Source organism: Leucoraja erinacea, chromosome 5 (assembly GCF_028641065.1).
Source record: "Leucoraja erinacea ecotype New England chromosome 5, Leri_hhj_1, whole genome shotgun sequence".
In the NCBI taxonomy this organism is placed as follows: domain Eukaryota; kingdom Metazoa; phylum Chordata; class Chondrichthyes; order Rajiformes; family Rajidae; genus Leucoraja; species Leucoraja erinaceus.
The window spans coordinates 93,113,451-93,141,304 of NC_073381.1; the positions used below are offsets into that span (position 1 = coordinate 93,113,451).

The 27,854-nt window shown below is 44.5% G+C and overlaps 1 protein-coding gene across 6 annotated transcripts in view; it reads left to right on the forward strand.

Annotated features, from left to right (window-relative positions):
* Positions 1-27,854, forward strand: part of enah (ENAH actin regulator) — a 211,532-nt gene that overhangs the window by 131,788 nt on the left and 51,890 nt on the right. For 5 of the 6 annotated variants that reach the window (XM_055636262.1, XM_055636263.1, XM_055636265.1 and 2 more), the window contains exon 4: positions 11,482-11,566. In XM_055636262.1, coding sequence (XP_055492237.1) covers positions 11,482-11,566 — 85 coding nt within the window. Of the gene's footprint in view, positions 1-11,481; positions 11,567-19,862; positions 19,966-27,854 lie in introns of those variants that run through there. The other variant, XM_055636264.1, reaches the window with a different exon arrangement.

Below are 27,854 nucleotides of genomic sequence, written 5' to 3' on the forward strand. Positions count from 1 at the left end.
GGAAGCAGCGGGAAAAAATTTGGTCTTGGGGCTGCTGTACTTGGCGCAGGTGTGGCCTGTCCCATCTGGAGGTCAAGGATGGACCAGGTGCGATGGGCGCCAGTGCACAAGTCGACAGACAACGGGGGTAAAAGTGTGCTGAACGTCACCCTCACCCCAATGGCCACCTTCGTGTGTGGCTGCAGCAGGCGTAGTGTAGAGCCAAGGCACGTGGTCACCAAGTGTCACTACCTGCTGAGGTTCTACATGTCCCCGGTGTTACAAAGGATGGGCCTGGCGCAGATGCCACGCAATGTGCCAGTCAGCTGGACATTGCTGCCCCATCTGTCGTTTGTGGAAAGGTTCTTCTGGATCAACACCTTTGCCCACAAGTCCATCGGGCAGTGGTCAGCACGGAACATCCTGCAGGCACTGCAGGGAAAGGACTCCATGGATCCTGTGGCATCGTTCCCACAGCAGACTGCCCAACTTGTCTGGCAAAATGCCTCATCGCCAGAACTCACCAACAAGTACCAAGACCTGGCTTGGCTGGCGGTGAGGGGAGCCCTCCCAGTCAGATCCTTCCTGCACCGTCGGAAGCTCACTACCAGCGCAGAGTGGGGATTTGCAAAGAGAGTCTGGAGAGGTTTGCAAGGGTCCCTGTCACGATTTATTCCGAACAACTCTGTCATAGAGGACTGCGATTTACGAACTGTTCCCAGGGATGCATTCAGAGATTGACATCGGGTGCTGCTGGAAGGTCATCAACTCGGTGAAAGACGCCCTTTGGTCTGCCCGAGCTTCATTGACCTCCCAGTGGAGCGGGATGTCAGTTGGGAAATTTTGCTGACTGGCCCGCTGCAGACTGCAGGAGTACGTGCTGAAGGACGCACTGAAGCTCTGTGCAGCCAACGCCAAGGCTCGGTGGGGGTGGACCACAGTATAGGGTCTTTCCGCTTCTGAACATGGGGGGCAGGGTTATGGTGACACCCCTCAAAATTAAGGGAAGGGATTCCATGCCAGTGGGCCACATGAGACAGGGTGGGAGGAAAAAATTGTGTCATTTATGTAAGCAATATTGAATGTATGTACAGTATAGCCTCCGAGAATGTCGGATGGAGTTTTGTATATGTCGGATAGATCATGTATTGTATATATTTATTTCTCGAATCAAGTACATTTTGAAATAAATAAAAAAAATCTAGTAAGATGCAAACTATCAGGATTTCTCAACAATAAATAATGGGTTATCGGAGTTTACCGTCTCTTCCTTGATAAACCTGACAAACTTCTGTAGGGCCTTCAAATGTAGAAAGTGTCCCAAATGACCTGCAAGGCTATCTATCTTTAAAGATATGTATACATACACTCCCAAGTTCCCTGTGCTCCTTTATGCCTCTCAGTATCCATGTATTACTATTGCCTTTGCCATGTTGCAGCTCCCAAACAGTCTCACACTGCTCAAGATTAAATTCTATTTGGTTTTTTTCAGTCGGCCAACTGCGCTGCCGACTTTTGAATCGTTATGGAACTCCATGCTTCTTTCAATCCAAAATATCAATAATAATTACTACAAAAATCAATGGACTATTTGAGCATTTTCCCGATCAATGTTGGGTACAGAAACAGGCCCTTAAGCCCACCATGTACATCACAAGCTTTTTGCCCATCTCCTGTGTACCTGCAGTGTCTGGTATCCTTCCATCCCTTGCCTATCCGAGTGCATATCTAACTGTCTCTTAAATTAATTATTGTATATTTGTCAATTGTACCTTCTTGTTCGAGTTAAGTTTTTTGTCATATGCACAAGTGCGGCGAGGTACTAGTACAATGAAAATCTTGTTTGCAGCAGTATCACGGGCATCTTGACTTAGACAATACACAATCGATAGTCATCCATAAGTTATAAAAGACAGTGAGAAGCAAAAACACTGCAAAAGCAAGACTTTAGTGCAAAGCATTTAGACAGTACGTTTACTTCTGACATTTCTTGAAGCACAGATTTGCTATCTTTCGACGCATGGTGAGACTTTTGAAAATCATTCCAAATTCACAGCCTTTCTTTGACTAACTTTGTCACCTGCGTTGTAGAATCGCTGAAGCATTATAACCACTTGCTTGTCCATGTGGTTTGGGCTACCAAAATTTAGTTTAAATGTACCACTTGTCTGGTAGGCAGTTATTTGTTTTCATTGATTTAAGTTTGCCTTCTAAAGCAAACAACCACTTTAAAAAAGTGCTGCGCTGTCTCGTGTCACTAAAACAACTCTGTTCAGCTTGAAATGCCAAGGATTAGTCAGGAACCCTGCAGGTTTGCCTGGAGGTTGTGCCCAACCGAGAGCGTCCATTGCTTTGAAGTCGTCCAGTGCCGTACTTCCGGATGACGGGCTCATTGACCTCTGTTGTGGTCTGGACTGACAGAGGCACTGGTGCCGTTCACAAATAGAAAAATGACATATGCATATTGAATCTTCCCGTTTATGTTGCTGGAGTAATGGTAACAGTGCTGAAGGTGAGGGTCAGGGAGAAGCTTGATGACTTATGTGCAGCTAACTGAGAAACCCACGGTTCAAGAAAGCAATTGTTTGAAACTTGTAAATTGAATTTTAAAAAGAAAATCATTCTCCAAATAGTATATTTATAATCCAGGAGCTTAATTAAAAGTTACAGCATGGATACAGGCCCTTTGGCCCGCCAAGTCCACGCCATCCTTCGATTACCTGTTCACACTTGTTCTTTTTTACCCACTTTCGCATCCGCTCTCTTACTTCCAGGACAATTTACAGTGGCCATTGAACCTATAAACCTGCATGTCTTTTGGGTGTGGGAGGAAACTGGAGCACCTGGTGGAAAGCAGGTCTCCCCACTAAACATCTACGAACTTTTTATAGGGGGACAATCGAGAGCACATTAACCAACCACATTAAATGTTTGAATGGTGCACTGACTGGCTGACATTTTTAAATTTTGTTGTACATGGTTCATGTTACAATGACAATAAAGAAACTATTCTATTCTATTCAACGGCATCACTTCCTGGTTCGGGAGCTGCAAGGCGTACGAACGGCACCAACTTGACAGGATTGTGAAGACCGCCAGCAGGATTATTGGTGCTCCACTCCCTTTCCTGCTGGACATATACAGGAAGAGATGTATCAACAGAGCCATCTCCATCATCAAAGACCCCTACCACCCATCGCATCACATATTCTCCATCCTGCCATCTGGGAAGAGGTACAGGAGCATTAGCTGCAAAACCAGCAGGATGCTCCTCAGCTTCTTCCTACAGGCTATAAGACTGATAAACGAACTTAGCCCCCTGCCAAAGTATCGCGCACTAACCATCAACCTGGACACACTGCAGCAGCTGTCGATCGGAACGCCTGTTGATGTTTAGTAGAGAGTAGAGTGTTTAATTTAATTTGTTCATGATATATGTATTTTTATTTCTATTTATTTGTTGTTATTTGTACTGCACACTGAATGGACACTGGTTGAGCAACATTTTTTTGTTTCCTGTGGGTATGTGAGTACTCGGGAAAATGACAATAAAGATATACTGATACTGATACTGAAACCCACGTGGCCACAGGGAGAACATGCAAACTCCAGACGGACAGCAGCCGAAGTCAGGATTGAACCTAGGTTCTGGCACTGCGGCAGCAGCTCTACAACTTGGCCACTGTGTATTAGTGAAAATATGGGTGAAGTTGATGCGTGTCTGCTTTGAGCACCAACATTTATTGTGTGATGTGAGCATGAGTCATGAATGGTGTGTGTTTGTCATCAGTATCCCTCACAATCACATTTAGAGAAATCTCAAAGTTCAGAACATGCAGAACAAAACTTCAGGCAATTAGTATTTTAGCTGAGAAAAATTAAATTGACTTAAAGGTTAATAGTTTCACATCCTGTGTGGCAGTTGTGATTTAACTGGGCAGGATTGTTTAAATGCAGCAGCAGTCCCAGTCACAAGGGTGCTGCAGCATAAAGCAATACAGCATTTGGCTCACTGGGAGCAAATATTAATTATTCAGTACAAACAGGAAATGCAGAGCATTCCAGTAAGGGCCAGGGCACTAGAGCAGGTAGACTTAACCTCTGATGGATAGAAGCTGTTAAATGCATGAATGATATAGTCCCAGACTGATTAAAATGCATCCACTTACTTAAGCACCTGTGGGAGAGCATGGTGAATGTTATCTTGGTTCCACTAAGAATGAGTGATAATGGTTGAGAGGAATTCTGAAGATATATTGGGATTCGAGGTGGACATGATGATTCACCTGCAAGATGGAACGTCGCGGGAGCGTGTTCCGAGCTCCGCGTCTCAGGATGCAAGTAATGGTATGTGGCACTATCTGTGCTGCCAGAAGCGAGACCAAGCCTTCATTTTGACATGTAGGTGCCCTTCAGATGTTCTGCACGGAATGCTTTGAGCAGCGTCATTTACCAACTTTTTCCTCTTGATTTTCTTTTGCAGCTGCTTGATTTAAAACAGAAATTTACAAATAATTTATGACGGGATTCCAACTAAAAATTCAGCTATCATTTATATTACTGAAGGGATAACCAAGGGGATGTTTGCTCGTTTTTGGAGGTATCATGTGTAATGCAGAACACTTAAATGCGCGTGTTTACAGAGCTGCGTGTGTGTTCAGATTTGTATAAATCAGTTGGACTGGAAACTGTCAGTGGTGCATTAGAGAGGTCTTCTCCAGTTAATTGTGTAGCTCCTATTTCTCGGTTTATGCCATTAATCTTGTGCATTTTCTTGCAGCATTGGCACTTAACAGATGCTTTAGAACTGTCTTGACATTCAAGAAATATGTGCTAGGAGCTTTCTGCTTTGTTTTGATTTTCTCAATCAGTGCTGAAATCCATATTTAAAATTAGAATGAATGGTCGGTGGATTGTATTTTTAACTATGGGCTGAATTGTTCGGTTGTACTGTGCGTGTTTCTGTAAACACTGAGCTTTGAGCATTATCGGCTCTAAATTTGTCTGACATAATCTAGGGATGTGTCTTTTTTCAATTATTTTGAGTTTAAAAGAACATTTCAAATATTACATAAGTGGGCTCCCTTTCAGATTTGGATTATTTTCAGAATTCTGGTCTTTTCTCAGTCTTTTGTACTGTCCAGGGATCGAAGCACTGTCATCATTTGTGTTAACTGGTTTGGGCATCCATTTTCTAGTTCTCAAGCTTTTTCTAATGGTTTATTGTGGGCTATCTAGAGGGTTCCTGAGTTTCTTTATCATTGTTACTTTCCTATAAACCTAGAACTGTGGGAGGTTGCATTGACCCCTTGGTTCCCCCCCCCCCCCCCCCCCCCCCCATCTCAATTGCTGTACAAACTTTGACCATGTTAAGATAACACTATGTACGATAACCAAAAGAAAGCAGACAATTTGATGCATTAAATATAGTCAAAAGTGCTGCTGTCATTTGCATTGGCAGAGGATTTAGAAACATGGTTGTTAAATGACACAACTAACATCCAGAAGCTTGATCTATTGACGCAGTTATGCAAATTTAAATCCCTCCATGGCAACTAGGGAATTTGCTCCATATAATTAGGTAAATCTCAGTAAGAACCTGACATCAGCAATGGTGAGCTTGACGTTTGTAGGTTGTCAATCAAAACTGATCTCCATTACTAAAATATTACGTGGAAGAAAGCAGATCTGATGACCTTGCCTGGTCTGGGTTGTAAATGTGACTCCACCAATACAATTAATAAAAGCAGAAAATGCTGAAAATATTCAACTGATCAGACAGCATCTCTGCAGAGTTAACATTTTGGGATGTCAGCCTGCGATGGTGTGCAGAGATGAAATTAAAGTTTCGATGAAAAGTAGGAATCGATCGGTGGAAAGGAGTAGAGGTTTTACATTTGGGTGTAATGTTCCTTAGCTGTTCTCTTTTCTAATTGGGGTTGAGAGGATGTTTTTCTCTCTCCTAATTTGAAGTTTTTAAAAGCTGCCATGCAACAATCACAAGACGTGACGCTTTTTAATCCTTCACCTATGGCATGACAAGCTCCTTCAAACGATGAAAGATCATTGGCCTGAAACATTAATCATGTTTCTCTGAAGAGTTCTCAATATCTTACATCATATTCTGTTTAGATTTTGTACATGGACGAGTTGGACCGAAGGACCTGTTTCCACGCTGATTGGTTCTATGTAAGGAAAAGGATCTTCAGTCAAAATGGTCTGCATTTTCAATTGGTAGAATATTAGGAACAGACACTGCTGTTTCTCAGGATACAGAAGCCATTGAAGCATTTTCAACTCTTAATTTTGCCATCTTCACATCATGAAACTTGGATATTTTGTATCAAGGCGATTGGCATTATGATGTTACATCGATTAGCTAATTTCCCATGTTTGGCCAATGGGAAAGTGATTATAGATCAGTCACTTGTCATTCAGCAGTATTTCTTTATGTGTGTTTAATGTTTGCAGAATGCTCTGGCTTGTCAGTACAACAAAAACTGCAACAAATAGTCATTGCTGAGTATAAAGATTTTCCATTATTGGTGTGCACTCTGGCCTATAAAGTGGAAGAGTTGACAATTTTTAATTTGTCAAAACAAACAAACATAAATGCAGGTGATATCGGCTTATTGAGGACGATTGCATTGCTAAAATAACGGTCTTTATAGTGATTTTCGATTACACAAACCTGTGTCATCTGCACATGCATCAAGAAAAGTGAGTTGAAAAAAATATTGTTTATTTAGTTTTTTTTAATTAAATTCTTTGAAAGTGAATTTTATTTTGCATCCTAGATTTTGGTAGTGATTTGTGAATTTTGTAAGCATGATTTTCCATTATCCAATTGGTGGGAGGGTTTATCTGTAACATTAACTGAAACGTAATGGCAGCATCTCTGGAGGAAATGGATAGGCAATGTTTCGGGTCAGGATCCTTCTTCGGACTAATAAATGTTGAAAACTATAATCGGCTGATAGACTGAATATAAAAAAGCAAGTCCCAGATCTAATTGCTAACTTTATTGATCCCCAACGTTTAGAAACTTCAATTTTTATATTTCATCTTATGGGATGTGAGCATTGCTGGCAAGGATATCATTTATTGCACAAGAAAGAACTGCAGACGCTGGTTTAAATTGAAGGTAGACACAAAATGCTGGAGTAACTCAGCCGGTGAGGCAGCATCTCTGGAGAGAAGGAATGGGCAACTTTTCGGTTCGAGACCCTTCTTCAGACTGATGTCAGATGAGGGGGCGGGACAAAGATAGATTGTAGGCAGTAAGAATGGTGGGAGAACTGGGAAGGGGAAGGGGATGGAGAGAGAAAGCAAGGGCTATCTGAAGTTAGAGAAGTCAATGTTCATACCGCTGTAGTGTCACTACCCAACTACATGCGTAATAGGTGAGTTACGTAAACCAAACAATTCACAATGGGTGGTCACAAAAAGCTGGAGTAACTCAGTGGGACAAGCAGCATCTCTGAAGAAAAGGAATAGGTGACGTTTTGGGTCGAGAACCTTCTTCTGAGTAAGGGGAAAGGGGAACGAGAGATTAGACGGTACTTAGGACAAATGAATGGAAGATATGCAAAAAGCAGCAAATATCAAGGAAATGTGGAGCCCAATGGCCCATTGTTAGCTGTGGAATAGGTGATAACGTGTTACACGGACAGTGGAACTTACCACGATGACAATAAAAATAGTTGGACGACTGGGGTGGTGGAGGGGCGGAAAGAGAGGGGATGCAAGCATTACCTTTTAACTGAATGACCTGTGTTTTTGCAACGGGAGAATGGCAAGTTATAGTGGTCTGGTAGTTTTGTGGTCACCATTCAAAAGGCTAATGTTTTTCTTATTTATTGAACCGAATGTAAAGTCCGTGCCTGCCATGTTGAGATTTAAACCTGCATGTTTCAGTTGTTCATTGATTTAATAATTTAACCACTAGCTTCTTGAATGGTGACCACAAAACCAAAAGACTATTATACAAACACACGTAGCTCACTAATGACATTCAAAGTAAGAAACTTGGCACCCTTACCACATCTGTCCTTTGGTTTGACTCCAGCTTCAACAGTGTTGTCTTCTGAAATGGCCTAGCAAGCCATGCATTTGTAGCCTACTAAATTCCAGATTATTTAATGAACTGAATGTAAATTCCATGCTTGCCATGGTGGGAGTTAAGCCAGCATGTTTCAGTTGTTCATCCAAGCCTCTGGATCACTGGTTTAGTAATTTAACCACTGCACCACCATAATGCCCCAGTACATTCTGTCTGTTTTCAACATTACTTTGGAGTTATATGTATCTGGTTTTCAATGACAATTTTCCCTGAATTTGGGAAAAACATATCACACTTGATCATACCAAATTACTAAATTTATTGTTTGGTTATGGCAAGGTGGCAAGGTACAAGTTACAAGATACATGGTTTGGCTAGATACAAGAAATATATGGTCCAGCAATGCAGTCTCTCAAAAACATTGGAGCAAGAGTTTAGACCTTGAGAACAGATAGGATGGATAAAAGGAGGGGTAGTGATTGGACTGAGTATTTGGGAGGATGGATTGACCAAGGGAGAATAGCATTACTAAATGAGGGTGAGCGGGTCAAGAGATGTTGGCCTATGCTGGTACTATTCAACCATTGTTTCTGCTGCTATTCTTGTGACGATACAGCAAATATTCTAAGAATAAATGAAACTGTGTTGTACTTCCTATGGAAAGACACAAAATGCTGCAGTAACTCAGCGGGTCAGACAAGCATCTGTGGAGAAAATGGATAAGGTGACGTTTTGGATCAGGCCCCTTCTACAGATTCCCTCGCACCTATTGATCCCTGGGATGGTGGGACTGTCCTACGAGGTGGGACTGTCATAAGTGGATATTTTAAAGGAAAGATTGAAAAGACTAGGCTTGTATTCACTGGAGTTTAGAAGGATGAGGGGAGATCTTATAGAAACTTATAAAAGGACTGGACAGGCTAGAGGCAGGAAAAATGTTCCCAATGTTGGGCGAGTCCAGAACCAGGGGCACAGTCTTAGAATAAAGGGGAGGCCATTTAGGACTGAGGTGAGAAAAAACTTTTGTGAATTTATGGAATTCCCTGCCACAGAAGGTAGTGGAGGCCAAATCACTGGATGGATTTAAGAGAAAGTTAGATAGAGCTCTAGGGGCTAGTGGAATCAAGGGATATGGGGAGAAGGCAGGTACGGGTTATTGATTGGGGAAGATCAGCCATGATCACAATGAATGGCGGTGCTGGTTCGAAGGGCCGAATGGCCTCCGCCTGCACCCGTTTTCTATGTTTCTATGCTCTTAAACATACAACAAAATTATCTCGAGCGCAAAGGGCAGTCGGGAAAGATTAATTTAGAATGATAGTCTAGAGAGAAAAATGAATCAAAAGAATAGCCTAGTTGAAGACTCTAGATCTTAACTGACAGTAAAGCTATTTGCTAAACGCAGGCAATATTTTGGGCAAAAGGTTCATCCAAGAACTTGGTTCAAACTGTCTGCCATTGTCAGAAGTCAGGCAGGAGATTCCTTACAAGGCACGGAGCCAACATTTTGCCCGTGAGCATCAGCAAAGATTTGTGACAGACCTGATCAGCAGACCTGAGCAAACGAGCAAGCTTTGTACCTTGAATGTCATTAGTGAGCTACGTGTGTTTGTATAATAGTCTGATGGTTTTGTGGTTAAATTACTAAACCAGTGAACCAAAGGCTTGGATGTAATGTTGAGGCTCTATGGTGCTGGTAAGGCTGCATTTGGAATATTGAGAGCAATTTTGGATACCATGTCTGAGGAAGGATGTGCTGGCGCTGGAGATAGTCCAGGTGAGGTTTACAAGAATGATCCCAGGAATGAGTAGGTTAACCTATGATGAGCGTTTGTCGGCACAAGAGGTCTAGTCTGGGACTAGTGGTCAGAGCATCAGAATTAAAGGACATTCTTTTAAGGAGATGAGGAAAAATATCTTTAGTCAGAGTGTGGTGAATTTGTCACCCTCGTTGCCACAGAAGGCTGTGGAGGCCAAGTAAGTGGATATTTTAAAGGCAGAGATGGATGGATTCCTGATTAATACAGGTGTCTGATGTTATGGGTAGAAGGCAGGAGAATGGGGTTAGAAAAGATAGATCAGCCATGATTGAATAGCGGAGTAGACTTGATGGGCCGAATGGCCTAATTCTACTCCTATTCCTTATGAGACCTAGATGTGGGATTAGTGGGGAATTGGACTGGACTGACTGGAAGACCTTACTCAATCTCTACCTAAATTGGCCAGTCAAGGAGGATCAACAGGATGAAACAGGGACAGGCTGCACTATCTGAACCAGCAGTTGTGACCTTCCCACTACACAAGAGCAGCCTGAATACAGGATGCTAGCAAGCTTTGCATGTACCCAGTAATATGGAGATATGTGACTTCAGATGGATGCAAGAAAGAGAATCTTTTGACGCCAGGATGGCCGACCTTATGGAATGAGCACACGTACCAGCACCGAGTTGAGCAGTGCTTTGTTAATTTTTACAATGGGAGCAGTTAGGCGGTTCCTTTTCCTCTCCCTATAATTTTAACAGGACTATAACAGAATCAAAGCAGTTATTCAGAGCAGAAGAAACAATAGATTTCTGGCTCATAGCCCCTGATTAGAGAGTCCATTTGGCTGTCTCGGGAATAGGAACGTACATATCTAAATGCTTTCCCCCTGCAAGTGGCTGTCAAAAAGATTTCCGTGCCAGGTACAGCACAGATTTTGTCATCTATCTGTGGCTCATTTATCTGTCTCAGAGCAGGTAGACAAAATTGCTGGAGAAACTCAGTGGCTGCGGCAGCATCTATGGAGCGAAGGAAATAGGCAACGTTTCGGGCCGAAACCCTTCTTCAGACTCAGAGCAGAGCAGATTTTGTCATCTATCTGTCTCAGAGCAGACTTGACCTGGTAGGATAGACTGAGACATTTGTCTTTGGAGCGAACGAGGCTGAAGGATGACCTTATTGAGCCTTACAAGATCTCAAGGGGTATGGATAAAGTGAACACTAGCTGATTTGTTCCCCAGGGTAGAGGATTCTAAAATTGGAGGCCATAGGCTGAAGGTGTGGGGGTGGGGGTTGGGGAGATTTAAGAGGGGCATAAGAGGTGACTTTTTCACTTGGGTAAACGTAGTCATCGTCTGGAATGAGCTGCCAGAGGAAGCTATAGAAGTGCATACTATTACAACTTTGAATAGACATTTGAACGCATACATAAAGCATTTAGAGGGATATGGGCCAAATGCAGGTAAATGGGACTAGCCCAGTATGCCAACTTTGCCAGCATGGACAACGTGAGCCAAAGGGTCTGTTTCTTTGTTGTATAGTTCTGTGACTTTACAACTCCAGGTCTAAAACCAAGTAACACTAACAGATGATGCAGAACAATGTACGATTCAGGACCGCATTAATATTTTATTATTGGGTAGCTTTTAAAACATTTTTTGTCAATTCCTTTTTTATAGGTCCAACATTGTCCAGACAGAACTCTCAGCTATTCCCACAAATACAGAATGGACCGTGTCAGGAGGAGCTGGAGATTCAGAGACGGTAAGAATGTGTGCTTTTCCTGGTGAAAGCCGTTGCTGACATAGGAAATTAGTCTATTTGGCAGGTGGAGCTGGGTGGGGACGGATGTATAATTTTCTTCAAACTGGAAAGGATGTACAATAAAACTACACTAACATGGCACACTTATTGCCGTAGTGCCGGATTTACACATTTTCCAGACTGAGATTATTTTACCAATATTCCAACTCCCAATTTTTTTAAATTTTCAAGAGATTGCACAATAAAGTTTCAGAAAACCACTAAGGTTAGAGTGTAAATATGCTCCTAAGGTTTACCCCCCTTAGTCTAGTTCAGTAAAACACTGAGTCAAGCACTGGACCACTGAACTTTATTTTTTGAACAAACAACGAATCCCCGATACAATACTTAACCACCGCGGGTTCGATCCTTGTCTCTGCCAAGCCCTTCAGCCTCGTGCAAGCAGACGCTTCCAAAAGGTCACGCAGTCCCAAGCGCCCTTACAGAAGATCAACAACGGACCTAGCGGGGGCTACCATTTATAGGTCTTCGAACCCTGCGGGGCCGAACTACATAGGGGTGGCTCCCCTTACAAGCCAATCACACATATCGATTAAAGTATTATTGACAGTTCCCCAATCCAATTACAAAGAGTCCCATTACAATGTTTCTACAGAAGCTTCTGGAAAGTAGTCAGCTAACTGAATAATGCAACATTTCCCCTGGCAGTATAAACAATTTAGCCATGGCTTCCCACTTCAGCCAATCATTAAACAGCAGTACAACTGTCCTGCAACAATATTAACATTATTTACAATCCCGATGCAGCTATCCAATCAAGACAATACGTCTACAACACCTTGGAGTTTCTTTGCAGAGAGTCCTCATACATTTTAACAATTAAGAGGACATCTGGACCTCACCTTATCTGAAATATTGATCTAGGACCTAGACTTCCTGGCACCAGCGCGCAGCTTGTGGCTTTGTACAGAAAAAGACTAACAGGCCTTCTAGATGCATAAATCCTTTACTTTATACTAACTCTGATTTAGCCAGGATTTACAAGAGTGAGCATGGGAAGCGGTACTGGGTAAGTTTCGAGGGAGGGTGGCCAACAGAACCATGTCAGGAGCTGAACTTGATGAGTGGAAACTGCAAATATTACCCGATGAGTCAGATGTCGAGGCAATGAGGTTTGTAAATGGTCGGATAGTGTTTTATCGGATTTCAGTTTGACTCCAATCCCAGTTATTTTGTTTATTTCCTCTGTTTTGTCTATCCATTTTAACTAGCTGTATTCCTCCATCTCTTTTTCTTGTTTTATCTGTCAGTCTTCTGTTCTGCTGTCTCCCTTCTTTTCTCTTCCCATTCCCACTTGACCCTTTCTTTCACCCCCCCCCCCCCCCCCCATTACAAACTTTTTCCCTCTTCACTGTCCCACCCCATTCTTTCCCCGTCTAACCGGCTTCTCCCCTCTCCTCCCAATTTGTCTCTTCACCCCTAGTTTGGCTTCTCAGCCTTCAGCTTGTCTTTCAAAGGTATCAAAGGTATTTTATTGGTCACATTCACATACACCTAGGTGTAGTGAAGTGAAATGCTTCTTGCCATTTTGCAGCACATAAAGAAGGAATACAGACATAACATTAATAAGAGTTTTAAACATAAAGAACATCCCCCCCACAAGGGTTCCCATTATGAGGGAAGGCACAAAGTCCAGTCCCCAACCCCAGTTCACCCATAGTCGGGCCCATTGAGGCCTCCACAGTTGCCTCTACGGAGGCCCGATGTTCCAGGCCGTTCTCGCCAGGTGATGTTGCTCCATGTCGGGAGAGTCCTCTCAGCGGCTTGGGAACCCTGGAACGGCCGCTTCCGTACCGGAGGCCGCGGCTTCCGAAGCCAACAAGGCCGCGCCGGTTGGAGCTCCACAACTGGCGATCTCATCTAGAGATCCCAGGCTCCCGGTGTAAAGTTCAGCGCCGCCGCCCGCAGCTGGTTGCTCCACAGTCCCGCAGCTCACGATGTTGTTCCCGGCGGTCTCAGCTCACCGGAGTTCCAGCGTGGTGACCCAGGCAAGGCATCGCCCGCTCCACGATAGCGCTCCAGCGCTGTGCCGCCGCCAAAGCCGAGGTTCTGGGCGGTCCCCGACAGGAAACGCCGCTCCAGGCCCGCTGGTAGGCCGCGAGGACGGGTCGAAGCTGCAGCCCGGAGAAAAGCTGCCTCTCCGACCAGGTAGGGACCCTGAAAGGTAGTTTCCCCCTTCCCCCCACCCCCCACGTAAAAAAAAGTCTAGACCTCCAAACAAAACACTTTCTCTCCTTCCCCACCCAGATTGTCCCTCCTCTTCTCCCGAGCTCGCTTCTCCCCTTCCCACATCCTAGTGTGTTTTTGCTCTCGCTTGTCTCTTTAATTCCCCCCCCCTCCCCTCCAGCATGTCTCTTCCCTAACTACTCCCAGCTTGTCTCCCCTCTTCTCCCTCTCAGCTTGCCTCTCTTCTTTCCCACACTTCCATCTTGTCACTCCTCTAATCCATTCGCCTCAACTTGTCAGTATAGAAAAGGGAGTGAACATAGTTAGGAACGAGGATGTCTAACAGGCCTTTGCAGACATTGATACAGTGGTCCAAGGGCAGGTCAGTGGCTAGGTATCTTGCAGTGAGTGCACGTCAGAAGTGTCTTGGAAACTCCCCATTTGCCTGAATGAATATAGTTCCAACAATGAGCAAAGCGGGCCATTTTTTGGCATTCCATCCATTACCTCAAAAAATCATTCTATCCTATCACTAGCCTACCGTGGTTGCAGTGTGTACTTCCCCCAAAACCCATTGTGGTTACTGTACTCGATGCTCTACAAATGCTCTACCACTGTCAAGAGGAAAAGGCGCATGGAAGCACTGCCACTTGCAGGCTGCTCTCCAAGTCGTATGCTGTCCTGGCTTAGAATATAGATTGCCTGTGCTTTATTAAAATGGAATCCAAATCCTGGAACCTCCTCCCCAGCAGCATTGTGGAGGAACCTTCACTAGCTTTTGTGTTTGATGAAGGTGGCACATAGACCGTGAGAGCAATTGAGGATGGGCAGTGAATGCTGGCTTTACAATAAGCTCATGAACCAGGAAAATGAATTCTAACATAGCCCCTTTCACTGACCTTGCCCTTAATCCTGGCACCTATCCTTCCCTGGGCACTGATCTGCACACTGTCTTCAGCAGCCCCTGGACTGTAACATTGTTTTCTTTTCCTGACTTTCCTCTCATGTTACCTATCTGCTCCAAATCTTCATTAGATTTTGTTTCCAAATGTTCCCAATCTGTGCAAAATCGTCTTTTGAGTCTGAAACATAGAAACATAGAAAATAGGTGCAGGAGTAGGCCATTCGGCCCTTCGAGCCTGCACCGCCATTCAATATGATCATGGCTGATCATCCAACTCAGTATCCCATCCCTGCCTTCTCTCCATACCCCCTGATCCCTTTAGCCACAAGGGCCGCATCTAACCCTCTTAAATATAGCCAATGAACTGGCCTCAACTACCTTCTGTACACTCTCTGAATAGGTCGACCCGAAACGTCACCTATTCCTTTTCTTCAGAGATGCTGCCTGTCCCGCTAAGTTACTCCAGCAATTTGTGCCTAAACCAGCGTTTGCAGATCTTTCCTACACATCTGCAGTTCCTTCCTACACCAAATCTTCATTATATTGGTACAGCCCTCACATTTCTCGCTCCTTATTTATCCTAGTAGTATTAAGGAGCTCTATGATGATAAAGTGGGAGCCGCTTAATGATCCTAGAATTAATTTATTCTGTGAAAATGATCTGGAAAAGATGTGTGGAGGATGATTTTCTGTCTGTTAAAGCTGATTACATGATAATTGATCTGCAAGATTTTTTCAGAACGGCAGTACGCAAGGTGACCCTTTTGATAGCAATTGTAACAATGATGGAAATTGAGAACAGTGTAAGATCAGTCAAATTCAGAGCCAAGATAACTGCTTCATATGGGTTAATAGCTCTTTTGCAAGAATGGAACAGACTGCACATTGAGCAGATAACATAATACAGTCATATTAATGAACCCGACTGATCCCACTATTTGCTCTGTTTAAGAAAGAACTGCAGATGCTGGAAAAATCGAAGGTAGACAAAAATGCTGGAGAAGCTCAGCGGGTGAGGCAGCATCTATGGAGAGAAGAAATAGGCAACATTTCGGGTCGAGACCCTTCTACAGACTATTTGCGCTGAGCTCTGGAAGAAACCTAGCTTACAACAATATTTAGAGAAAATATTTGACACATTCTGAACTTTTCTGGAGATTGTTGTGGTGGCTTTCTTTAAAACTCCTAAAGACACAAGAGATAGCAGATGAAGTCATACCTCGTTGGTGAGGCTGCGCTTGGAATATTGTGCTTGGTTTTATTCACCTAGCTTCAGGAAAGATCTATTACACGGAAAGAGTGCAGAAAAGATTTACAAGAATGTTGTATGACTTGAGAAGACTGGGTTACAGGGAGAGGAGCGGATCAGTCGGAAAGACTTTCTTCTTTGCAGCGTAGGAGACCGAGGTGATCATATAAAATCACGAGGTGCCTAGATAGATAGGGTGAATGCAGAGAGTCTTTTCTCCAAGGCTGGGGAATCAAAGGCACAGGTTTACGGTGAGAGGGAAAATATTTAACACGAACCTGAGGGCCTACTTTTTCACGCAGAGGGGGAATGTATATGGAACGATCCCATATATGTGTTAAAATGAGTTCTTTTTGCCAGTCTAATTCAAGAAAACTTGATTCAAACCATTGCTGCTAAAATCAATTCTTTATTCTGACAGCGCTGGATAATTCTTTAAACCTTCCAACACAGAGTTAGAAACTCTGGGGCAGGTTGAAAGAACTACTGACTTTGGCATAAATGTAACACATTATATAGGTAAAAGACAAGGATAGGACAAAAGGAGTGACAAACTATTAACCAATCATTATGGTTTACCATACATTTAACTTATTTGCATTAACCAATCAACTAAATCCTTTCCATTGATTGACAACACGTATAGTCACATGATTTTCCCTTTTCCAGACCCTTTACAACCTTCATCCCCTCTGTGGTTTCTTCAACCTCTTTGCTCAAAATCATTTTATTTCATTAAAGTAAAACCACAGATATAAAACTAATTCTCACAGAATACTTTTCAGAATATACACATAATATAGCAATCACACAACACATACATACAAAACATATTTTCACTTTTGGAAAAGAAAGTTATTTCTAAAACTTCCGATTTAAACAAAGCCTAATACTTACAATCGTAATTAAACACAATACACTTCACAATTAATTTCCTTACAACCACTTAGTTAAAATACAGTTACTTATGGATTACAAAGATTAAATATGAGTTTTACCCCATTCTTACAAAGTGGTAAAGACAAAGTTCTAATCACATAATTCCCAACTACAGACACATAAAGGCCATTAATTGTCACTTGATTGCTTCTTCCCAAGCTCGGGTTTAATTTCATTTTGTATTACAACCTCCCCCTACTATCTCTGGAGAAGAGGAATGTAACGCTTCTTCACCACTAAAAGCATTCCGCACAACAAATGAAAGAGTATCAAAACAGAGTTACTTTCTCAGTTTCTGTTAACCATAAGAAATCCTTTTGCAAAGGTCACACAACCATCATCTATGCTTTATCTTTTATCCCAACATAAACACACCTAAACAGCACAAACCATTTCACAGACTAGTATCTACCCATGGTGCCTACAATCCAACATAGGCAACCATAAATTGCCTTAGATGACACAGCCAAACTCTGAGATGTGTCACAAAGGAAGAAGGATGGTGCCCATGTCATGGAGAAAGATCCCATTAACAACCTCTATTATAAACACCAACCTAAACCAACTACACCTTCTCACAGCATGATTATTGCTCCAAAGCAATAAAGATATGCCTATCCAGATCACCCTTTCCATGTTTATGATAAGCCATCTGTTCTCCTGTGTGTGTTCTTTGTTCTTTATTTCTTTGTGGAGGCATGTATTTCTGAAAGCCCCAACACCAAACCCTTCTCTTGCAACTTAACACAAGTTCCTTAAGAACTTATCATTTGAGCAATTTTATTATATATTTCCTCATATGGAATTTTAGAGGAGGTGGTTGAGACAGCTTTCATAATATCACTTAAAAGACATTTGGAAATGTACGTGGATAAGTACGGTTTAGAGGAATATATAGGCCAAACACGAGCAAATGGCACTAGCCCAAATGGACATCTTCGTCTGCATGGACAAGTCGAGCTGAAGGACCTGTTTTTGTGTTGTCTGACTCTGCTGGAATCTTGAGCTAAGGGCAAACTACTGAAAGAACTCGGCAAGTCAGGCAGCATGTAGAGGGAAATGTACTGATGACATTTCGGGTTAGGACCCTTCAGATTGATGAAATAGGCCTCTCATACCTGCAAAAGTTCAGTATTTTATTCCTTTGGTGGGCTTTGTATATTGAACTTCAGAGACAAAATTGTTGGAATTGTAGATAGTGAGGAATGTTCTCGAAGAAGGTATCAGGAAATATGGGAGATATAACATATAACAATTACAGCACGGAAACAGGCAATCTCGACCCTTCTAGTCCGTGCCGAACACATAATCTCCCCTAGTCCCATATACCTGCGCTCAGACCATAACCCTCCATTCCCTTCCCATCCATATAACTATCCAATTTATTTTTAAATGATAAAATTAACACGAACCTGCCTCCACCACCTTCACTGGAAGCTCATTCCACACAGCTACCACTCTCTGAGTAAAGAAGTTCCCCCTCATGTTACCCCTACACTTCAGTCCCTTAATTCTCAAGTCATGTCCCCTTGTTTGAATCTTCCCTACTCTCAGTGGGAAAAGCTTTTCCACGTCAACTCTGTCTATCCCTCTCATCATTTTAAAAACCTCTATCAAGTCCCCCCTTAACCTTCTGCGCTCCAAAGAATAAAGCCCTAACTTGTTCAACCTTTCTCTGTAACTTAGTTGCTGAAACCCAGGCAACATTCTAATAAATCTCCTCTGTACTCTCTCTATTTTGTTGACTACTCTCTCTATTTTGTTGACCCCACAATTGGGAAATGGAGTTTGATCCGGACAGGTTTGAGGTGGTGCATTTTGGGAAGTCAAATGCAAGAGGTATGCAGTAAATATCAGTACTCAATAGGCCCGACCATGGGTGAACAAGGGGAAAGGACTGGACTTTGTGCCTTCCCTCACAGTGGGAACCATTATGGGGGGATGTTTTTATGTTTTATCTTCAGTTCTTTTTTAATGTGGTGTCTTACTTTTATTGGTGTGCTGCAAGTAATCTGAATTATCCTCAGCAAGCGATTAATAAAGTATTTATCTATCTGTCTATCATTGATATGCAGAGGGATCTTGGGGCACAAGTCCATAGCTCCCTGAAGGTGGTAACACAAGTAGATAGGATGGTGAAGATGATGTACGGCATGCTTGCCTTCATCGATTGGGGCATGAAGTACAAGAGTCAGGTAGCCATAAAACTTTGGTTAGGACACAGTTGGAGTATTGCACTTAGTTCGGGTTGTTGCATTACAAGAAGTTTGTAACGCAACAACCAACCTTTTAGCATTACATTACGCCAAAGTTGCTCAGCACAATATTAACTGGATTAGAGAGTATTACTGTAAAGTAATATAAAGTTGACAAACGTGCATTGTTTTTTCTGGAACATTGGCGGGTGCGGGGGGTGACCTGATGGAAGGTTCTAAAATGATGTGAGGCACAGATAGGGCGGACAGTCGGAACCGTTTTACCAGCGTGGAATCCTGGGTGGTTTGTAGCTACGATAGTGATGTTTAAGAGTCATTTAGATGAGCACGTGATCGTGCAGAAAATGGATGGAAAGTTTAGTTCCACTTCATGGCCAGCACGGACATCATGAGTAAAAAGGCTGGATTCTGTGCTGAAGTGTTCTATGTTTTATTAAGAAGCTTCTGCAATGACAATCTTTTATGCTGCTTGGTGTTGTGTTCTAGTTCTCCTCCTGTGATGTTGGTGTGTGTGCGTCATGTTTAATTTTGTCGTGCTTTGACTGTGACTGTTTTTATCAATGATGTAATTCAGTTTATCAGTGTGGCAGCCAGGTTAGTAATCTGACCTCTGTGTTAGTGTGAAATGGTGAGGTTTGAAATAGCTCTTTGACAGGCAAGAACTTCATTCAGGCACTTGCAGCACTCTACTGAAATGTGGGCTATAAATTCAGCGTGTGTCATCTGCCAACAACTCGCGTTGGAAAAATATAAAAGGACTCAGTTCAGTTTTGGTTTAGAACTTGTGTAAGATAGCAGCCATGAAGGTGTTGGACAAAAATCTGTGTCGCCGGGCAATGGGTCCAGATGTCAGGCAGCTTTTACAGTGAGTACAATGAGATGCTTATTGTTCATTTATAAAGAAGCTAAATTATTTTCAATATTGCTCAATAAGATATAACTAAAATCTTTCAGGGAAGGAAATTTGCTGAACGTAATTGTGGTGCGTAGAAAGGAACAGCAGTTGCTGGTTTATACCAAAGATAGACACAAAGTTCTGGAGAAACTCAGTGTGTCAGGCAACATCTGTGGAGAAAATGGATGTTTTTTCCAGAAACGTCACTCATCCTTTTTCCAGAGATGCTGCCTGACCAGCTGAGTCACTCTAGTACTTTGTGTCTATAATTGTGATGGGTCTGGAGTCACATAAAAATTTGTTGACTCTTTACTGCCTCTTCAGTTCAAAGTAATTGGAGTGAACATCGGTGCTGGCATTGCCAGTGATGTGCACATTATGAGGGACACTTTATTGCACAATCTAACTTATCCTGGGATCTGATGAGTTAAATGTTTTAAAATAAAAAAAACCCAGAGAAAATACAGGAACAATCCAGCAGTTCAGACAGCACCCACGGAGAGACAAACACAACTAATCTTCAAATCTATGGATTTTCATTGGAAATGTTCCTAATGTACTGACAGTTTTAACAATTAATTGAGGAGAATTCAGCCAGATTGTACAACCAGACTGGTCGCTCTCATACGGGAATGATATGGAGACTTTGAAGAACAGTTTTGGTCACTATGTCTCACTTCAGTTTGTTGTTTTGACTTACAATGCCAAGTGGCCTTTTGTCTGCAAAGACTGGGGCAGTTACCTATATAATCTTTGCGAGATGAGAATATTGGCAAAACGAGACTCAATTGCAGACTGATTAAAATAACTACAATTTTTCCCGGCAATAAAGACGCACCTGTATCGCAGAAGCGCCTCCAATTTAAGTTGCTAAATTTTGAGAAAAGGATGGCGGGACAGGATCAAATGTTTGGTTTAGTCCAGGGTTCGGCAACATCGCCTGCGTGCCCCGGGACTGGCTGCCGTTCCCAGGTCGCCTGCCCCAGGACTGGCTGTAGCGCCCAGGTCGCCTGCCCGGGACTAATAGAGAGAGAGAGAGAGAGATAGAGCCCGGGACGGAGCAACCAGCCTTTCACCCAGTAGCTACCCACCAACCACCACCTCCACCGGTTGCACATGTGCCGAAGGATAACGTGGCTGGCGGGCGGGTCAGAAGAAGGCACTGAGGTGGCAGCCGGTTCCGCTGTCCGGTCCCGGTGGCCGCTCACAGCCCTCTACTTCCCTTCCCGTCCACAATGCGGTGGCTCTGTGCCCGGAGCGCCGCACCAGCGGTGGGTGAGTGAGTTGCTGCCATGATCCCCGACCCCCTCCTTCTCAATGCTCCTTCCCGTGCTGACCCGGGCCAGACTGAGGGATAGCCATGTCTATCTTTCTTGTTTAACAACCTAACCTTTGGCCTCCAAGATGCAGGTACATTTTCGTGCCTTATTTTTGGGTAAAAAATAGTGTTTTCATTGCCGGGAAATACGGTAGATAACCACAGGCCATAGTCTGGCTCTGCTGTTTAATCAACTTGATGGTTTCCACACTGTAGTTTGATGTTTTCTTTCTCACTTGGCTGTTTTTTTTAAATGGACAGAGCACATAAGCTCTCAGATGTTTATTTCACCACCCAAAGGTCATTTTCTGTTTGAGAGCATACTGACTTGTATCACGGCAGGGCTCGAAAAATTAACGGTTGCCCGGGTGCCACTGACCACTCAAAGCGCCGCCAGGCAACTTAAACACCGAGTCATTTTGCCCGGCTTGGCAACCAGATACTGGTTTGTACTGAAGATAGACACAAAAAACTGGAGAACTCCGCGGGTCAGGCAGCATCTCCGGAGAAAAGGAACGAAACGTTTTGTGACGGCTTTATTGGGAGAGATACTAGGTGCGGGGTGAGGAATGGTCGCAACGAATGACGGGCCCCGCACAGCGGCAGCAGCAGCCGCTACAGCAGCTCCGGCTCCATCTCCTCCTCCTCCCACCCCCCGTCCACCCTGATAAGGGCCGCTGCTTGCAAACCCGCTAACGGCGCTTTTAAAAAAAAGAAAACTCCCACACGCCGAGGCCGGGAGGGGAGGGGAGGTCGCGACGTGCGGGAGGGTTTTTTTTAAAAAAGCGCCGTTAGCGGGTTTGCAAGCAGCGGCCGCTATCAAGGAGGAGGAGCCGCTTTCGCGGCTGCGGCCGTTGTGTGGGACCCGTCATTCGCTGCGAGACTTCTGAAGCAGCTGCACCACAGATCCTATAGCTATAGGATCTTTGAGCTACACCGCTCGGCCCCGCATCTTGCTGTTGGCTAGCGGAGTAGGGAGGCGGTGGCGAGGAAGTCCCAACGGCCATATCGCTCTCGCTCTCGCACTCGCTCTCGCTCTCTTCCAACCACATTCTTGTTTGGAAGTGGAAAGAACTAATAGCAATCGCATTAATTGCAATGTGTAAAAAGAGTTGAGATACTGTCTTATAATTTTGCTGCATGTCATTGTGGGATATATCATGTCTTGATTGATGAATATGTTTAGTTTGTGACTTTATTTGAAGCAGTAATAATATGTGAATGCTTCATTGAGTATAATTCCGACTGGTATCTACGCACTTCGTCCGTGCACATTATCGCACGCGTCATGCAAGCCATATTAAATGACCACCTAAACTGTCATTTGGCAACCTAAAAAGTTGCCAAGGTTGCCCAGCTGGCAACAGGGAAAAAAAGTTAAGCGAGAGCCCTGCACTGCGTGGTTTAGTGACTCTAAAGGGCCTGTCCCACATGGACGTCAATTGCTCTTGACTCCCAAGAATGTAAGAGAATGTAAAATGTGAATGGCATTGCTCAATCCATCATGGATCTGACCTTCCCCCTGTCAAAGGGATCTATGAAAAGTGCTGGCTCAGAGGCAACAAATATCATCAAAGATCCACAGCACCCTGGCCGCACTCTCACCTCGCCGTTATCGGGAAGAAAGTATAGGAGTTTGAGAATCGTTATCTCCAAATATAAGAACAGTTTCTTACCATCAGGTTCTTGAACCACACAGCACAACTCTTTCTCAACAGAACAACGATGAACTTTGTAGAACTTCAGCTTGCATTATTATAATCTGGTTACCTGGTATAACTGATCATTTATTGTATTATTGCTTATTGCATATTTATTTGTTTATTGAAGAAGTAACCAAAAAGGTATGGACTTCGGTAAGGCAATGATGGGCTGCACTGGAAGATTAGATCACACGAGATCCAGGGAGAGACAGTCTACTGGATAGAGAATTAGCTTCATAAAAGAAAGCAGAGAGTGCTGGTAGGTTTGTATTTTAGACTGGAGGCCTGTGACAAGCAGTGCTGGGCCGGTTGCTGTTTGTCATCTATATTGGATCATTTGGATGAGAATGTACAAGGCATGCATAATAAGTTGGTGGTATGGTAGAGAGTGAAGATGATTATCAAAAATTACAGCAGGTCATTGATCAGCTAGTCAAGTGGACCGAGGAATGGTTAATTGAGCTTAATGCAGATAAGTGTGAGGTTTTCATTTTGGGAAGTCAAACCAGAGCAGGTGAATGGCAAGGCCCTGGCGAGTGTTGTGGAGCAGAAGTACCTTGCAGCACATAGAATAGTACAGCATGGAAGCTGGTCCTTCCACCCACAATGTTTGCGCCGAACATGATGACAAGCTGCACTTCCAAGTGCCTATTAAAAGCCTCTTAAACGCCACTATCGTATCTGCCTTCACCAACAGTCCTGGCAATGTGTTCCAGGCACCCACCACTCTCTCTGTAAACAAAACATGCCCCTGCACATCTCCATTAAATTATCCCCGACTAACTTCTTAGCTATACCCCCTAGTGTTAGATATTTCCACCCTGGGGAGAAAAGGTTCTGATTGTCCAACTAATCTATGCCGCTCATAATACTTCTACCAAGTCTCCCCTCAACCTCCGACGTGCAAGAGAAAACAATCCAAGTTTATTCAACCTCTGCTTGTGGTTGAAACCCTCCAATCCAGGCAACATTCTGGACAACCTCCTCTGCGCCCACTCAAGTAATTCTTCCTGTAATGGGGTGATGAGCATTGTACGCAGTACTCCGAATGCGGCCAAACCAGTCTTATAGAGCTGCATCATGACTTCCTGACTCTTACACTCACTGTGGTTGCCAGAGAACCTAGCACAGATCCTTGCAGAACCTCATTGGTCATGGACCTCCACCCAGAATATCTTCCTTCCACAACAACCCTCTGTCTTCTGTGAATAAGTCAGTTCTGAATCCATATGACCAAGTCACTGTGAATCTCGTGCATCTTAATCTACTGGATCAACCTACCATGAGAAACCACTGCTCTATCTTCATCCATCTCCTTTGACACTTCCACAAAAAACTAAATCAAGTTAGTAAGAGATGACCTGCCGTGTACAAAGCCGACTGGAAGTCAATCCTATCTCGAAGAATTCTCTCCAATAGATTCCCTAACCACTGACATGAGGCTCACTGGCCTACACTTCCCTGGATTCTCTCTACTTCCCTTCTTAACAAAGGGACATCATTGGCAACGCTCCAGTCCTCCGGGACCTTGCCTGAGGCTAGAAAAGAGAAAAAAATCCTCGTCAAGGACTCCACAATCTCCTCTCTTGCTTTCCTTCATAACCATTAGGCCCAGGGGACTTACCCACCTTAATAACTTTAAGAATATCAGCGCCACCTCCTCCTCGATCTCAAACTGACCTAGTATATTTGTATTCTCCACACATTTTGCTTTCCTCCTTCTCGGTGAATACAGGCGCATGATACTACTTTAGGGCTTCATCTTCATCCTCCGACTCCAAGCATAACTATCTTCCTTTATCCTTGAGAGGTTCTATCTTCTCCTGGGTTATCCTCTTGTTTTCAACATGCATGTGAAAAGCCTTGGGATTTTCTTTAATCCAACTTGCCAATGGCATGTCATGGCTCCATTTGGCCCTTCTAATCACCCTATAGGGAGGTCTACAGTGTAACCCCATCGAAGTGACCACTCCTTTCTTCTCCCTGAATTCTACACAAGGGGCGGCATGGTGGCGCAGCGGTAGAGTTGCTGCCTTACAGCGCCAGAACCCAGGTTTGATCCTGACTATGGGTACTATCTGTACAGAATTTGTACGTTCTTCCCGTGATCTGCGTGGGTTTTCTCCGGGATCTCCGGTTTCCTCCCACACGCCAAAGACGTACAGGTTCTGTAGGATAATTGGCTAGGTATAATTGTGAATTGTTCCTAATGTGTGTAGGATAGTGTTACTGTGCGGGGATCGTTGATCGGCGCAAAGTTGGTGAGGTGAAGGGCCTGTTCCCATGCTGTCTCTCTAAACTAAACTAATGATAGACACAAAAAGAAACAAAACTAAATATGGGCTAATTGTCCAATCCTTTCAGGATATCCTCCCCAAGTCTTGCAATAATACTCTACCTGATCAGCAGTGCAACATCTCTGACCTGCCTTCTGTCGCATCTAATATGCCATTGTTTGCCCAGGCATTATTAATGATGGTGACCATGAAGCAACTGGGATGTTGCGTACACCATTGGGTTCACTGGATAGTTGGAGACTTGTTGTCATCACCAAGTCTTCTCTGTATTCAACTTCAAACCTAGCGCAGTGTTGTTGCCTTTTGTGGAATATAAATGGAAGGTCTAATGAATAAAATATAACCATTGTGCATCATACACTTGGTATAGAGTGTGCAAACAGGCCCTTCGGCCCAACTTGCCCACATCGGCCAACAATGTCCCAGCTACACTAGTCCCACTTGCCTTCGCTTGGTCCATATCCCTCCCAACCTGTCCTATCCATGTACTAGTCTAACTGTTTCTTAAATGATGGGATAGTCCCAGCCTCAACTACCTCCTCTGGCAGCTTGTTCCATACACCCACCACCCTTTGTGTGAAAAAGTCCCCACACTGATTCCTGTTAAATCTTTTCTCCTTAACATTGAACCTATGTCCTCTGGTCCTCAATTCCCCTACTCTGGGCATGAGACTCTGTGAATCTACCCGATCTATTCCTCTCATGATTTTGTACACCTCTATAAGAACGCACCTCATCCTCCTGCGCTCCAAGGAATAGAGACCCAGCTTACTCAACCTCCCCCTATAGCTCACACCCTCTAGTCCTGGCAACATCCTCGTAAATCTTTTCTGTACCATTTCCAGCTTGACTATATCTTTACACTTCTAAAACTCTGATCTTGGATGTGTGTGTATTTGCGTGTGTGTGATGCTTGTGTGCGTTTCACATCTCCTCGAAAACACGATTCGCTGTTGGTGAAATGTTTACATATTCCGATAGTGATTTATGCCGTGATGCCCCAAATCGCCTTATCCGAAAATTTCATGTATTATTACTCGAGTTATTTATGAAAATGTTCAAAAATTTCAAATAACTTGGAAAATAAACAAGATGGTCTCGCTGAGGACGTCACAATGGTTCTGCTCCTCGCGGCCTGCTGCCCTATGTTCCACGTGCAGCGAGCGACGTCACCTCCCCCTCCCCCCCCCTCCGGTTCTTCAAAAGACGCAGAATGAATGAGCAAGTGGACTCTGTACTGCAGCTCGCGAACGCTCCCGAGTACCCCAGATGCTTCGGAACTCCAGAGCGCTTCGATCGCAGGGACGCGGGGAATCGTGATGCCTTTTCCTCGCTGGTGATCCGGATCCCGCCTGGCGATCTCTGGCCATTAAGGGGGACGACATCCTCTCTGTCTCCCCCGCCCGATCGTCGGTTACGCGGGTGGGTGGGCTTCCCCTCGCGGAAGCCACAATCTGCCGCCCCCTCCCTCTCTGCCACCCCCTCCCTCTCTGCCACCCCCTTCCTCTCTGCCACCCCCCTCCCTCTCTGCCACCCCCCTCCCTCTCTGCCACCCCCTCCCTCTCTGCCACCCTCCCTCTCGCCCCCCCCCCCTCTCTGCCACCCCCTCCCCCTCTCTGCCACCCCCTCCCTCTACCCCCTCCCTCCTCTCTGCCCCCCCCTCCCTCTCTGCCGCCCCCTCCCTCTCTGCCACCCCCTCCCTCTCTGCCACCCCCTCCCTCTCTGCCACCCCCTCCCTCTCTGCCACCCCCCTCCCCTCTCTGCCACCCCCCTCCCTCTCTGCCACCCCCCTCCTCCCTCTCTGCCACCCCCCTCCCCTCTCTGCCCCCCGCGGAGTATTGCGTTCGGGAAACAGCCCTCCCCTGTGACGCCGCGGCCCCCCTCAATCTTTACCCCCCCCTCCCTCTCCCCCTCTATCCCCTCTCCCTCCCTCTCTACCGCCTCTCCCTCTCTCTCCCCCCCCCTCACCCCCTCCATCCCCCCCTCTCTAGCCATGCCTGCGCAGTTGGGGGGGTATGCTTGAGTGGTTAGGACGGGGAATGGGTAAAAGGAGCAAATTAATAATATTAATATAATATCAAGGGGGGGAGGTTAGTGTGTGTGTGTGAGGAGTGGGTGGTGTACTGTGTGTGTGTGTGTGACGCCGAAGGGCCCCCCCCCCCCCCCCCCCCCCCCCCCCCCCCCCCCCCTGCAACTGCACATTGAAGGGACAGGACCCAACGGGTCCCACTTGGTCTAGTCTTTCCTATAACACGGTGCCCAGAACTGAACACAATATTCCAAATGTGGTCTCACCTACATCTTATACAACTGCAACCAAGGATCTCCCAACTTCTATATTCAATACTCTGACTGATGACGGCCAAAGTGCCAAAAGCCTTTTTAACCACTTTATCTACCTGCGATTCGACCTTCAAGGAACCATGCACCAGGTCCAGATCCTGCTGCAATCTTTCACAACCATCTTCACTCCCTGCAAAACCACTCACTTTTGTATCATCAGCAAACTTGCTAATCTTGCCCTGTATGTTCCCATCCAAA